The following is a 14380-nucleotide window of genomic DNA, read 5'->3' as shown; positions in this document are numbered from 1 at the left end:
CTTCTATTTCCTTGCAGCTTATAGGTCTATTTAATTGTTAACCTGGTCTTGATTTAATTTTAGTATATGGTATCTTTCTTAAAACATTGTCCATTTCTTTTACGTTTTCCAATTTTGTGGAGTACAGGTTTTTGTAGTAAGACCTAATGATTCTCTGAATTTCTTCAGTGTCTGTTGTTAATGCCCCCCTTTCCGTTTCTGATTTTGTTAATTTGGATGTTCTCTCTCCACCTTTTGATTAGTTTGGGTAAGGGTTTGTCTATTTTGTTGATTTTTTTCAAAGAACCAGCTCTTTGTTTCATTGATTCTTTGTATTGTTTTCTGTGTTTCTATTTTGTTGCGTTCAGCTGTCAATTTGGTTATTCCCTGTCTTTTATTGCTCCTGGGTGAGTCTGCTTTTTCTCTAGAGCTTCCAGTTATGCTGTTGAGTCACTAACATGAGCTTTCTCCGTTTTCCTTATGTGGGCACTTAGTGCTATGAACTTTCCTCTCAGTGCTGCTTTCATAGTGTCCCCTAGGTTTGGATATGTTGTGCCTTCATTTTCATTGAATTGAAGGAAGACTTCAATATCTTTATTTCTTCCTTGATCCAAGGGTGGGTTCAGTAGTTGACTGTTCAGTTTCCATGATTTTTTAGGCTTTCTAGGAGTAGTATTGTTGTTAAATTCTAACTTCACTCCATGGTGATTCGATAAGACACAGGGAGTTACTCCAATTTTTTTGTATCTGTGGATGTTTGCTTTGTTACCGAGTATGTGATCAATTTTAGAGGTTTCATGAGGTTCTGAGAAGGTATAATCTTTTTTGAGTGGAATGTTCTATAGATGTCTGTTAAGTCCATTTGAATAATTACATTTGTTAGTTCTCTTATTTCTCTGTTAAGTTTCTGTCTGGTCGACCTGTCCATTGACGAGAGAAGAGTGTTGAAATATACTATTAATGTTTGATGTGCGATTTAAGTTTTAGTAATGTTTCTTTTACATATGTGGGTGCTTTTGTATTAGGGGCATAGATATCCAGGATTGAGACTTCATCCTGATGAATTGTTCCTGTCATGAGTATAAAGCATCCTTTTCCATCTCTTCTGACTAAGTTTGAAATCAATTTTGGTAGATTTTAGGATAGCCACACCCCCTTGTTTCTTAGGTCCATTTGATTGGAAAATCTTTTCCCAACCCTTTACTCTGAGGTAGTGTCTGTCTTTGAGGTTGAGGTGCGTTTCTGGTAAACAGCAGAATGTTGGATCCTGTTTTCGTATCCATTCTCTTAACTGGGCCTTTTTATAGGTGAATTGAGCCCATTGATATTAAGCGATATTAATGACCAGTGGTAAACTCCAGTTATTTTTCAGTAGTGTTTGTGTGTTTTCTTTCTTTGGGTTATGCTGGTGGAGGGTTATCAGATGTCTGTGTTATTGTGGGTGTAGTTAGCATCCTTGGGTTAAGATTTTCCTTCTAGTACTTTCTGTGGGGCTGGGTTTGTGGATATGTATTGTTTAAATCTGTTTTGTCATGGAATATCTTGTTTTCTCCATCAATGGTGAAAGCAAGCTTTGCTGGGTATACTAGTCTGGGCTTGCATCCATGGTCTCTTAGTGTCTGCAGAACATCTATCCAGGACCTTCTGGCTTTCATGGTTTCCATTGAGAAGTCAGGTGTAATTCTGATAGGTTTACCTTTATATGTTACTTGACCTTTTTCCTTTGCAGCTCTTAGTATCCTTTCTTTATTCTGTATGCTTTTTTTAACATTGTTAGATTTTATTCATTGAACCTTGTCTTAACTAATGATTGCTGTTTGCTTTTCTGTTTATAAAGAATGTCATTTGGAGGCCCATACAGCCAGATTTAGTACAGAAAACATTACAAAAGTCCAATCCTTCAGTCTCATTCTGTGTTCTCAATTGATTGTTCATTGTAGCTGGATAAGAATTCTTGAATTCTTTTTTTTTTTACTTAAAAATTTCCACCTCCTCCCCTCATCCCATTTCCCTCCCCCATCCCTCTCCCTCTCCAGTCCAAAGAGCAGTCAGGGTTCGTACCAAAGCAACTGAGGACTGATGGGGCATATGATCAAACCGGACTCTCTGAATGTGTCAGACAAGGAGGGCTGACTGAGAAGCCAAGGACAATGGCACTGGGTTTTGATCCTACTGCATGTACTGGCTTTGTGAGAGCCTAGTCTGTTTGGATGCTCACCTTCCTAGACCTGGATGGAGGGGAGGAGGACCTTGGACTTCCCACAGGGCAGGGAACCCTGACTGCTCTTATTCTGTATGTTTTGTGTTTTGATTATTATATGAGGGGATTTTTTTTTTGATCCTATTTGGTATTCTGTAACCTGTAAAACTCCCTGTACTTCTTGTACCTTCATAGGGATATCCTTCTTTAGGTTGAGAAAGTTTTCTTTTATAATTATGTTGAATATATTTTCTGGGCCTTTGAGCTGGAGTTCTCCTTCTACCCCTATTATTCTTAGGTTTGGTCTTTTCATGGTGTCCCAGATTTCCTGAGTGTTTTAAAAATTTGTTGTATTTAATGTTTTCTTTGACCAATGTGTCTATTTCCTCTATATATCTTCAGTACCTGAGATTCTTTCTTCTATGTCTTGTATTCTTTTGGTTATACTTGTCTCTGTAGTTCCTGTTCGTTTACCCAGATTTTCCATATCCAGAATTCCCTCAGTTTATGTTTTCTTTATTATCTATATTTCAGTCTTCAAGTCTTGAACTGTTTCCTTCACCTGTTTGTTTTTTCTTGGTTTTCTTTGAGGGATTAATTTCTTCCAACTTTTTGTCTTCTCTTTCATTTCTTTTTTTTTATTGAAAAAAAATTTTCTGCCTCCTCCCCGCCTCCCATTTCCCTCCCCCTCCTCCCGCCCCTCTCCCCCTCCCCCCACTCCTCTTCTCCTCCCTCTCCAGTCCCAGGAGCAGTCAGGGTTCCCTGCCCTGTGGAAAGTCCAAGGTCCTCCCCCCTCCAATTCTCTTTCATTTCTTTAAGGGAGTTTTTCACTTCTTCTTTAAAGGTCTCCATTATTTTCATAGTTACATTTAAAGTCATTTTCTTCTACTTCTGGGTTAAGATGATCAAGTCTTCCTTTTGTGTGTCTGCTGGGTTCTGGTGTTACCATGTTGCTTTTTAGGATATTGGAGGAATTCTTGCTTTGGCACCTACCCATCTCTTCCTTCAAATGAGGCCAGAGTGTCTTGGTGTCTTGGTCCAATCCTTGTTGTTGCTGTCTCTTAGGTACCCTCAGTATTAGAGGAAGCTGTGTTTCAGGGTTCCACGAAGCTCACAGGCAAATAGGTGGGTTTGGGGGCAGGCTGAGTGGGGGAATAGACTAGACACAGGAAAACTCCCTGTTGGCTGGCTAGAAAAGCTGAGGGAGCTGGAGAGGGGCCCCTGGGTTTTGTCCCATGGGGAGATCTTAGAGTGGGGTGTCTTGCTGCCCGGCCCTGTGGCTGTTGACTTATCTCCCAGGACCCCTCAGTACTGGAGCAATCTGTGTTCCAGGGTTCCACTGAGCTCACAGGTGAGCAGACAGGTGTGGGGGCAGAGTGGGTTGGGGGATAGTTCAGAGGCAGGAATATTCCCTACTGGCTGGCTCTTAGATCCCCTCAGTATTGAAGCAAGTTGTGTTCCAGGGTTCCACTGAGTTCGCAGACAAACAGGCAGGTCGACTTTTAAATATCTTTTAAGTGTAATTTTTATTATATGTTCTACAATTGAACATGTTGCTTTCATAATAATAAAAAAGTTTGCCATCTTTCTAAAAAATAACCACCAGATTACAGTATATCTACCAATTAGTCTACTATTAAGAGTATTTACTAATATGAAAAAAATTCTGATGTTAGTGGCTGACCATATGATCAGACAGTATGCTCAGAATGATCCCAATTTCATTTAAAAACAAACAAAAGCCTCTGAATACATTATAAAAACCTACATATGAAATATACCAAAGCATAGCGTTTATGTGGTAGAAATATATATATGTATATTAAACCATTTTTGCATCTGTATTTGGCCAATTTTCCTCTACTAAATATGAATTTTTTTCTAACTAGCAAAAAAAGGTTGTTATTTAAAAAAAAATCTAGGTTAAATAAGAAGTTATCTTGTTAAATAAAATGAATAAAGTTGATGAGCAAAACAGAAAGGTCCTCCTACTGAGGCTTCAAGCTCTACCCATATAAGTGTCAGTCTTGAAGCCCTATATATATGCTCCAAGTAAGTGTGCACCACTGAGCTACATAACTAACCTTGTATGAAGCCTCTAAGTCAGACCCTGGCGAAGGGTCTAGAGAAAAAGAAAGTAGAGTTATGAGTCTGATTACAAGGAAACATGATTTTCAATCAAATGATTATGGAAATGCACTATTTATATTACACATAACACACTCACTAGGGAATTATACTCTCAGATCTGGTGGAACTCCGAGGTTATTAAAAGACAATTTTCAGGACATTGCCTTCAAGAATGTCATGTCAATATTGACTAGAAACAATATCAGAGAAAACACACTAAATAAGTAAAAAGCTCAAAGCTTAGCTTCCTGTTTATATACTCTGAAGTCACTTTACTGTTAGCCACAACATGAGTCGACATTCTGATTTAATCTAAGAATTTCTTGACTTTCATATATACTAAATGAGACTATGAAGAACAGCTGTAAAGCCAGAAGATGCAGGAGGGACAGAAATACAGACATGTGTCCTCTAGCCCAAACAATGAGATAGCTATGGAACTAAATTATCAGTTCAATCTAATTCCAGATCGCTGTCTTCACTATGACAGGTGGCAGAGTTTCGAACAGATGTCAGCACCAAGACTTCTTTTTCTGGGAGCAATCCAAATTCCTGTAGGAACGCTTCAAGGTCTACAGCAAAGAAGTCTTCCCCCAGCTGGTCAGTGACACGAACAAAATTGCCAATTAATTCACCCGCCTTGTAGATGAGCAGAGCAGGAAGGGCATTCCGGGTAAAACGACTGCTGGCCCCAATAACTGAGCTCCTCACTCGGCAGAATTTGACAGCCGGGTACTCTGTGGCAAGGCAGAGCATGCAGCCATTCATGGCTTCAGTCCCCGGGATGCCATCTTCATAAATATGAACCATGATAAGGGTGTTTTTCTGTTCTTTATCAATCATGTCTAAAAATCCTTCTCCACTGGGGATCTCAAAAACTTGCTTGAACTGGGGCCCTTTATGAAACTGCTGCCTCATCTCTTCCATTCTCTGCTTCCGGTACTGCTGCAGAAACTCTTCGTCATCCAGGGTCTTGTCTACTGTAGCAAACTCCTTCAGAGTCATCTGCAGGAAGACCAGTAGGTGAACAAAAACAGATACTAAACAGTTTAATCAATGTGGATATGGACCCTGTAGTTAGAACATATAAGGAGCCACGTTAACGTCTTATGCACATTATGTCATTCTCTTTTATGTACAGAGGTGTGTTATATGTGCACCATGTGCATGCTGGTGCTTGTGGAAGACAGAAGAATGCAATTGGATCCCCTGGAACTGAAGTTACAGAGGTTGCAAGTTATCACATGGGTACTGGGAACCAAGCCTGGGTTGTCTACAAAAACAAGTACTTTTAACAGCTGAGTCATCCTTTCGGACCATCTTGATTTTAAATTACATTTACACTCAGAGGGCAAAGGGCATGCCCATACCTTTATGCTCCTTTGGAAGGTAGAAGACAACTTGTAGGAGTTAGTTCTTTCCTTCCATATGGGGCCCAGGAATTTTTTTTTTTTTCTCTTTAAATCATGTTTAGGGGCTGGAGAGATGGCTCAGAGGTTAAGAGCATTGTCTGCTCTTCCAAAGGTCCTGAGTTCAATTCCCAGCAACCACATGGTGGCTCACAACCATCTGTAATGGGGTCTGGTGCCCTCTTCTGGCCTTCAGGCATACACACAGACAGAATATTGTATACATAATAAATAAATATTAAAAAAAAATCATGTTTAAATTATGTTGCCTGGACTAGCTCTGCTATGGTCTCCCAAGTAATTCGTAGTACATGCCCTGGCCGTCACCCTTGAGTTTACCTATCACTAAATTCTATTAATGTAGGTTTAACCCCAAGAGTTTACATTATTTGCACAAATTCACACAAGTATGGAGTACAAGACGAGGATTCAAACTAGACTCTTTTTAAAGGTTTATTTTTATTACTTTTAATTATGTATATCTATGTGTCTGTGTGGGGGTATGTGAGTACAGAGGCCTGCAGAGTTCAGAAGAGGGTGTCAGATTCCCAGGAGCTAGCATTACACAGTTTTATCCCACCATGTGGATTCTGGAAACAGCACTGGGGTCTCTGTAAGAGCAGTGCCCATTCTTATGCACTGAGCCATCTCTCTAGACCCTTAAGCTGGATTTTAGAGACTTAGGTTTTTAACAATACCATATTGTCTCTCATTCCAAACAGGCAACCTCACAGAATATCAGCTTTCTGATGGACACTCTTTGTCAGCCTCGCCAAGCATTACTTTAGTCACTTGATCCTTCTGAAAAGACAACGTGATTAAACTTCCAAAGGAACACACCTCATTGCTGCTTTGCACATGCATTCACATGACACAAACTCTAAACTTCCTTTTTTTTTTAAGATTTATTCATTTTATGTGTGAGTGTTTTGCCTGAACGTATCTATGAACACCAAATGAGTGATCAGTACGTTCGAAAGTCAGAAGTAGACACTAGATCTCCTGGAACTAGGGTTATGGATGGCTGTGAATTACTATGTAGGTGCTAGAAATCAAACCCAAGTCCTCCACAAAAACATGTGCTCTCAACCACTGAGCCAGCTCTCCAGCCCGTTTTTTTCTCTTTTTTGAAACAGGGTTTCGCTATGTAGAACAGGCTGGCCTGGTAAGCACTATATAGATCAGGTTGGCTTCAAACTACCAATGACCCCATCTGGGCTTCCCATGTACTACCAAGCCAGCTTTTCTATCTGCTAGTCAAGTGACTGTAGTTGTCTTGCTTCTGTAGCAGCAGCAGCTGTGGGTATCATAACCTACTTTTGTCTCTAGTTAATGTTAACAATACTTTATATTGTTATATATAAATATATATATTAAAGGTGGTGATGCACACCTTTAATCTCAGCACTCAGAAGGCAGAGGCAGGTGGATCTCTGCAATCTATGGCCAAGTTTACACAGTGAGTCTCTTATCTCAAAAAATTAAAAAATGTCCTCGTGTTTCCAAACACTTTTATAAACTGATACTTGTATGTCATACTTTAACCTTTCCCCCAGCCTCATTTCTGCCAACTAGGCAGTTTTCAATTCTGGTCTATTATAGGCAACTCAACAAGATGGAGACAGAATCTCTCAAATCTGACCTATGTGGTCATATGACTATTGGTTCATTCTGCTCTTTCTGTTCATTTGTTGTGAGCAGCAGGCACAGTGTGCTACAGCCAGCTTCCCTGACAGATATCTTTCTCCTGGCCTGGTACAGCAAGACATCTCTTCCTAATCTTGTATAGACTAGGGGTGGTAACCAGGGACCACACTAGAGCAGAACACTGGGTCAGTACTGCGTCATAACAAACCAGTATCCTTCTAGACTCTGTCTTATTACCAATCTTATCATCACATTAACCTGAGACTGTCTTATTTGGCCAACCTAACTGGGTCTTTTAGCTGATACACTATTTTCAGGTTTTATGTCCAGAAATCATTCCCCAACTCTCGACTTAATGCTTTATCTGCACCCTTAAGTTGACTGATTTTTTAAATTTTTGTTTTATTGGTTGTTTTGTTGTTTTTTGTTTGGTTGGTTTTCGTTTTTGGTTTTTCCAGACAGGGTTTCTCTATAGTTTTGAAGCCTGTCCTAGAACTCACTCTGTAGACCAAGCTGGCTCCAAACTCAGAGATCTCAACCTCTGCCTCCAGAGTGCTGGGATTAAAGGTGTGTACCACCATCGACTGGCTATTGGCTCATATTTTTAAATGTCAACTTACTATCACGGTGTGTGCATATGCATGCACACATGTGAATGTGTGGGTACATGTGTTATAGTGTGCAGATGGGGGTCAGAGGACAGCTCTGTGGATCTGGTTCTTTCCTTCCATCTTTACATGGGTTCTGGGAACTGAACTCAGGCCACCAAGCTTGCATGGCAAGCACCTTTCCTACTGAGTCCTCTCACTGACCCCTTTGCTTGATATTTTTAGCTTTAAGCCACAGTTAATTGATGTCAGGTACTCTAGTACATTTCTTCCTTGGTCAGAGAGAACGAGAGACTGTGAATGTTGATAAGGTCAGGAGCTGCCAGGAACCTGGACTCAAATGTCTCCTCGTTCTACTGTGCTGCCTCAACAAAATAAATGTTCATGAATATGATCAAGAAACGAATAGATACTCCACTTTCAACAGGTCAGTCCTTAACGTGGATATTTGACCTGCAGAACCCTGGGGAGCTCAGCCAGCGCTGAGCTGAGACCAAACCCAGATGCATGCTGAATTATGACAGGGTTCTCCCCTTTGCCCTACACTGCAAAGCTCAGAAGTCAAATTCAACTTCCTCCCTTCCTAAATCACCAAGCCCACTTTCAGCAGTCAGGAAGGGTCAGAAGATGTCATTACCTTCCCACTGATTTTCTCCTGGAGGTCCTTCTGTTTCTGCTGGTCGTCCTCTTCGTCCAGATGGGACCTGCAGGTCATAGACAGCTTTTTGATCAGCCGCTCCATCTCCTGGCACTGCTCTTCCCTTTGCTCTGTCTCCAACTGCTTGAAGCGGCGCCAGTCATTGATCACACCTTTTGGACCTGAGTAGGGCAAACATGACCAAGAACAGACAAGGGCTTTAGACCAGTTGACATCTATAAACAGGGACTTACATCAGCAGGAAGCTTGCTCAATCTATTACACAGCAGGAGCCTCCATATATCCTTATACAGGGCAGAATGTTCTACATACAATGAGTTCTACTACAATATAATTTGCAGGAATTAAATGGCCAACCCAATGCCCAACAATGGACAGATTATTATTCATTTACTAAAAGGTAAATAAAAAAAAACATTTAGGAAGGCCAAGGTAATTCTAGACAGAGCTTGGTGGCTCATGCCTGCAATGCAAGCATTCCACACTCAGAAAGATCAAATGTTCAGTCAACCTGAGGTATAAGATCCTTCCTCCAGGCAATCTTACCAAAAGCAATCTACAGTTTCAACGCAATGCCCAGCAAAATTTTTCAAAGACCTTAAAAGAATGGTACTCAATTTCATATGGAAAAGCAAAAACACCAGGATAGCCAAAACAATCCTGTACGATAAAAGAACTTCTGGAGGCTTCACAATTCCTGACTTCAAACTCTACTACAGAGCTACAGTACTGAAAACAGCCTGGTATTGGTATACAGACAGGAGGACAAATGGAACCAAATAGAAGACCCGGATATCAATCCATACATCTTTGAATACCTGATTTTTGACAAAGAAGCAAAAAAATATCAAATGGAAAAAAGAAAGCATATTTAACAAGTGGTGCTGGCATAACTGGATATCAACATGTAGAAGAATGAAAATAGACCCATATCTATCACCATACACAAAACTCAAGTCCAAATGGATCAAAGACCTCAACATGAAGCCAGCCAGACTGAACCTTATAGAAGAGAAAGTGGGAAGTACACTTGAACACATTGGCACTGGAGACCACTTCCTAAATAGAACCCCAGCAGCATAAACACTGAGAAAAACAATAAATGGGACCTCCTGAAACTGAAAAGCTTCTGTAAAGCAAAGGACACAGTCAACAAAACAAAACGACAGCCTACAGAATGGGAAAAGATCTTCACTAACACCATATCAGACAGGGGTCTGATCTCCAAAATATACAAAGAAGTCAAGAAATTGGTCATCAAAAGAACACATAATCCAATAAAAAAAAATGTAGTACATACCTAAACAGAGAACTCTCAACAGAGGAATCTAAAATGGCTGAAAGACAGACACTTAAGGAAATGTTCAGCATCCCTAGTCATCAGAGAAATGCAAATCAAAACAACTCTGAGATTTCATCTTACACCTGTAAGAATGGCCAAGATCAAAAACACTGATGACAACTTATGCTGGAGAGGGTAAAGGAACACTCCGGCATTGCTGGAAGGAATGCAAACTGGTACAGCCCCTTTGGAGATCTGTGTGGCGATTTCTCAGAAAATTAGGAAACAATCTCCACAAGACCCAGTAATACCATTTGTGGGTATATATCCAAAGGATGTTCAATTGTGCCACAAGGACATGTGCTCAACTATATTCATACCAGCATTATTTGTCATAGCCAGAACCTGGAAACAATCTAAATGCTCCTTGACCAAAGAATGGATAAGGAAAATGTGGCACATTTACACAATGGAGTACTACACAGCAGAAAAAAATAACGACAGCTTGCATTTTGCAGGAAAATGGATGGAGCTAGGAAACATCATCTTGAGTGAGGTAACCCAGACCCAGAAAGACAATTATCACATGTACTCACTCATAGGTGGTTTTAAAACATAAAGCAAAGAAAGCCAGCCTACAAATTACAATCCCAGAGAACTTAGACAACAATGAGAACACTAAGAGAGACTTACACAGATCTAATCTACATGGGAAGTGGAAAGTAGAAAAAGACAAGATCTCCTGAGGACCTTGGGGGAAGGTTGAAGGGGAGAGGAGAAAGGCAGGGAGGGGAGCAGAGAAAAATGTAGAGCTCAATAAAAATCAATTAAAAAAAAAGAAGAAGAATGTAGAGCTAATGGGCCAAGCAGTGATTTTAAAAAAAAAAAAAAATCCTTCCTCCAAAAACCAAGGGCTGGAACTCACAACACCCACCCTGTATTTGATCCCCAGCACCAAAAGGCAAGAGGGGCAGGATGAGAAAATTCTACATTTCTTGACACGAAAGATACTCTATAAATATTAGGGGGGGGGGCGGGGGGTGTTAGGCGTAGTAGTACACGTCAGGAGTATGCCAGAAATTCCTACTATAGAGAAGCTGAGGATGAAGGATCATTTGAGATCATGAATTCAAGGCCAGCCCAGGAAACACAGTGAGACTCTTATCTATAAAAAGAAAACAAAAATGACTATTTCTTATCTAATAAGATGGCACCAATTTAGAAAGTTGCTAATACAGTAGAAGAAAAGGTGTAAGGAAAAATACTGTATTGCTGGCTAAACTCTAAGAATCACCTCAACTTATAGCACTGGCATATTGAGGACTGACATTACAGAGGACTGGGGATGTAACTCAGTGATAGAGCACGTGTATAGTATGAACAAAGCCCTTAGTTCAACTCTCAGCAATAAAAAAAAAAAAGGACTAAAAACAACACACAGTACTGTAAGAGCCACCGAGGTGGCTCAGTAGGGAAGGACCTGCAGTCCAAGTCAAGCCCAGAGACAACACTGTGTTGTCTCTAGAAGTGTAACTGGAGTTGGAGAAAGGAGACTAGGAGTTTCTAGTTGCTGTATACTTTACAAGCCACTTTTTGAGTCAGTTTCCAGAGCTCAGCACTTTCCAGTACCTGTATTGACTGAAATGCCTTCGCCTGCCAACTCGGCCTCTGCAGGTGTGCAGCTGCTGGCGGGAGCTCTGTCTCGGTCTCCATGGTCACTGTCCTCATCCTCGCTGGTGCTGTAGTAGTACTGCAGTTTCTCCCCCAGCAGTTTATCATCCAGGGTTGTCATGGTGCCTGGAAAAGGGCAATAACTGTATCAAGGATTGTTGCTGGCTTGAGCAAGGACACAAATCTGACCCATACGAGGTGCTCTTGTGCTGACATCAGAATTTGTTTTCAATAAGCAGAATCTCAACAAACCCCAACCCTGGCTCTATGCCATAGTTTACCCGGTCTTCTGTTATAGAAGGCATAAGCGAGGCTTAGATAAGGGATGTTTCTTTCCCAAGCTCGGCAACAAAAGCTGATAACAGATCCACAGATATGTGTTCCTGTGTAATCGTGTTCACTGGGTAAGAGCAATCTACTGGCTGGTGACTTTATTCACACACACTTCCAGTTTGAAGACTGCTTGCTAACAAACTGGGGAAAGGTTCTCAGGGAAAACATCAAAAGGAACCACCAAGAGTATAGTTTTGCAACTAAATTGTTCACTCCTCTTCCTCACTAAGGCTGGCCTCAAGCTGGACCAACTGTGATGAACTAAAGCAAGTTTCTACAACAAGATTTAAAACAATAACCAAATGTTTAAAGAACTCGGAAGACCCAGCTATTTTGGGGAAGCAGTATAGTCAGCTCCTTAAAAGATTGTTTGAGGAACGAGCAGGAATGATTAGAATAAAAGAATAATCTGGGTGTGACAGTGCACACCTTTAATCCCAGCACTCAGGGGGCAGGGGCAGGTGGATCTCTGAGCCTGGTCTACAGAGTGAGTTCCAGGACAGCCAGGACTGCACAAGGAAAACTAGGTCTAGAAAACCACTCCCCACCCCACCCCCCAAAAAAAGGAAAGAAAGAAAGGAAAAAGAATACAAAACGGCCCTTCCTCTAAGCATACAAACATCTTGCTGCCTTCAGGAGAGACAATACACGACTTTTACAGTATTACAATGTGCCTATCTCCCACAGAACAGAAACACAACAGTCAAAACAGAGCACTGTGCAGGTCAAATGGAAGAAAACTTTAAAAAACAAAAAAAAAAAGACACCTCTTTGTCAGGGGTGCACAACGAAGTCCGAGAGACAGGTAAAGATAGGTTATCAGAGATGTGCAGGGGCCAAAAGAGAGAAGAGTGCTGGGGAGGCTGAGCAGCTGAGGTGAGGAAGGCCTGCACTCTGGCACGGAGAAGTACCACGGGTGGGAAGACCATGAAGAAGGCGGTCTAAGGAGAAGGCAGGGCAAGAGAAAGGCTTGCCGGAGAAGCGAGGGAGAGGAGGGCAGGGTAGGGAAGGGTTCAAAGAAGAGAGGGCAGGGCTGAAGAGGGGCAGCAGAGGAGGGCGGGGCGGAGCTCAGGAGACAAGAGGGTGGGGCGAGAGGCGGAGCCACGCGGGGCTGAGCAGGGAAAGTGCCGAAGGCGGGGCCAGGGAAGAAAAACCGGGGGAGGCGGGGCTGAGGCCGAACAATGCGGAAGGTGGGCTGAGGAGGCGGAGCAGCGTGGAAGATGAGGCTGGAGAGGGGCCCCGCGAGGAGGGCGGTACTGATGAGGGGCGCGAGTCTCGAGGGGAAGAGCGGAAGCCCCTCGCGCCGAGGCCCGCAGCCCCGGCCCCACCCAGGCTAGGCCCGCCGCTCCCTCCCGCTGGCGCCGGTGCGGTTACCTCGCCTCGCTCAGTCCGTCCCTCCGTCACCAGCACGGAGTGCTCGCTAGGGGAAAGAAGTGCCAGACCGCCTTGAGCGACTGTGCAAAGCGGCCGAGAGCGGACTGTGCGGACCAATCAGGAGGTCTTCCGGCGTCATGGCGGAAGCACGCTGCCCAATCACAAAAAGCTTATTCTGGCATGGGGGTGGGGGGAACTACGGATACTATCTTCGGACAAAACTCTTCAAAATTAAGTTTGAACTATGAATTTCTAGTTTTAAATAATAAGAAAAGTTTATCAACTTCCCTTCCAAGTTTAGAAAGAAGTTCCGAAAGCATTTTCTTGGTTTTTCTTTTTTATGTCTATTAAAACGAAGAAATGGGGCTGGAGAGATGACTCAGCGGTTAAGAGCATTGCCTGCTCTTCCAGAGGTCCTGAGTTCAATTCCCAACAACCACATGGAGGCTCGCAACCATCTGTAATGGGGTCTGGTGCCCTCTTCTGGCCTGCAGGCATACACACAGACAGAATATTGTATGCATAATAAGTAAATAAATAAATAAAATAAATAAAACGAAGAAATGGCCAGGCAGTGGTGCCGCACGCCTTTAATCCTAGCAGAGACAGATGGATCTCTGTGAGTTCGAAACCAGTTTACGCTATAGAACTAGTTCCAGGGGAGAGGGAAGAGAGGAAAGGAGGGGAGGGGAAAGAGGAGAGAGGGGAGGGGGAACAGCTCTCCAGAAACAACAAAACGTTTATTTCTTCAAGGATAAGTAAGAACAGAAATTAAAACTTAATAAAATGCAAATCCAAGCCCTTAACAACAAAAAGTATGACATCCTGAATTGGATTATTGGACAGGAAAACGGTATGGAGAATTGAAGAATTTGAATGCCTTCTATCAACTAATATTAGTTAAACAGTTGTTGAATCAGTAGTTTGCATAATTCTACAGTTATATATGGTGATAACATTGAAAATTCTAGATAAAGAGATAAAGAAAACTATCCTATTTTTGCAAATTTTGTTAAACCTAACATGATTTCAAACTGTGAGTGTTAGTTAGAGTGTCAATACACAGCTGTGAAATTTCTCATTAAAAAC

The 14380-nt window shown here is 41.9% G+C and overlaps 1 protein-coding gene across 2 annotated transcripts; it reads right to left on the bottom strand.

Annotated features, from left to right (window-relative positions):
- Positions 1 to 3686: 3686 nt before the first annotated feature.
- Pdcl (phosducin like) lies at positions 3687 to 13410 on the bottom strand. 2 transcript variants are annotated; one of them, XM_057755161.1, is made up of 4 exons: positions 13292 to 13410; positions 11543 to 11710; positions 8611 to 8792; positions 3687 to 5314 (listed from the first exon to the last, which is right to left on the bottom strand). In XM_057755161.1, exons 2-4 carry the CDS (start codon positions 11703 to 11705, stop codon positions 4763 to 4765), a joined length of 897 nt encoding a protein of 298 aa, XP_057611144.1. In that variant the 5' UTR covers positions 11706 to 11710; positions 13292 to 13410; the 3' UTR covers positions 3687 to 4762. The 2 variants fall into 2 exon arrangements, with proteins under 2 accessions (XP_057611144.1, XP_057611145.1); XM_057755162.1 differs by lacking the exon at positions 13292 to 13410 and adding an exon at positions 12685 to 12985.
- Between the last annotated feature and the right edge of the window lie 970 nt (positions 13411 to 14380).

Source organism: Chionomys nivalis, chromosome 22, assembly GCF_950005125.1.
Source record: "Chionomys nivalis chromosome 22, mChiNiv1.1, whole genome shotgun sequence".
Taxonomy (NCBI): Eukaryota; Metazoa; Chordata; class Mammalia; order Rodentia; family Cricetidae; genus Chionomys; species Chionomys nivalis.
The sequence above is the reverse complement of the archived record's forward strand: the minus strand, read 5'-3'. Positions and strand labels throughout refer to the sequence as shown.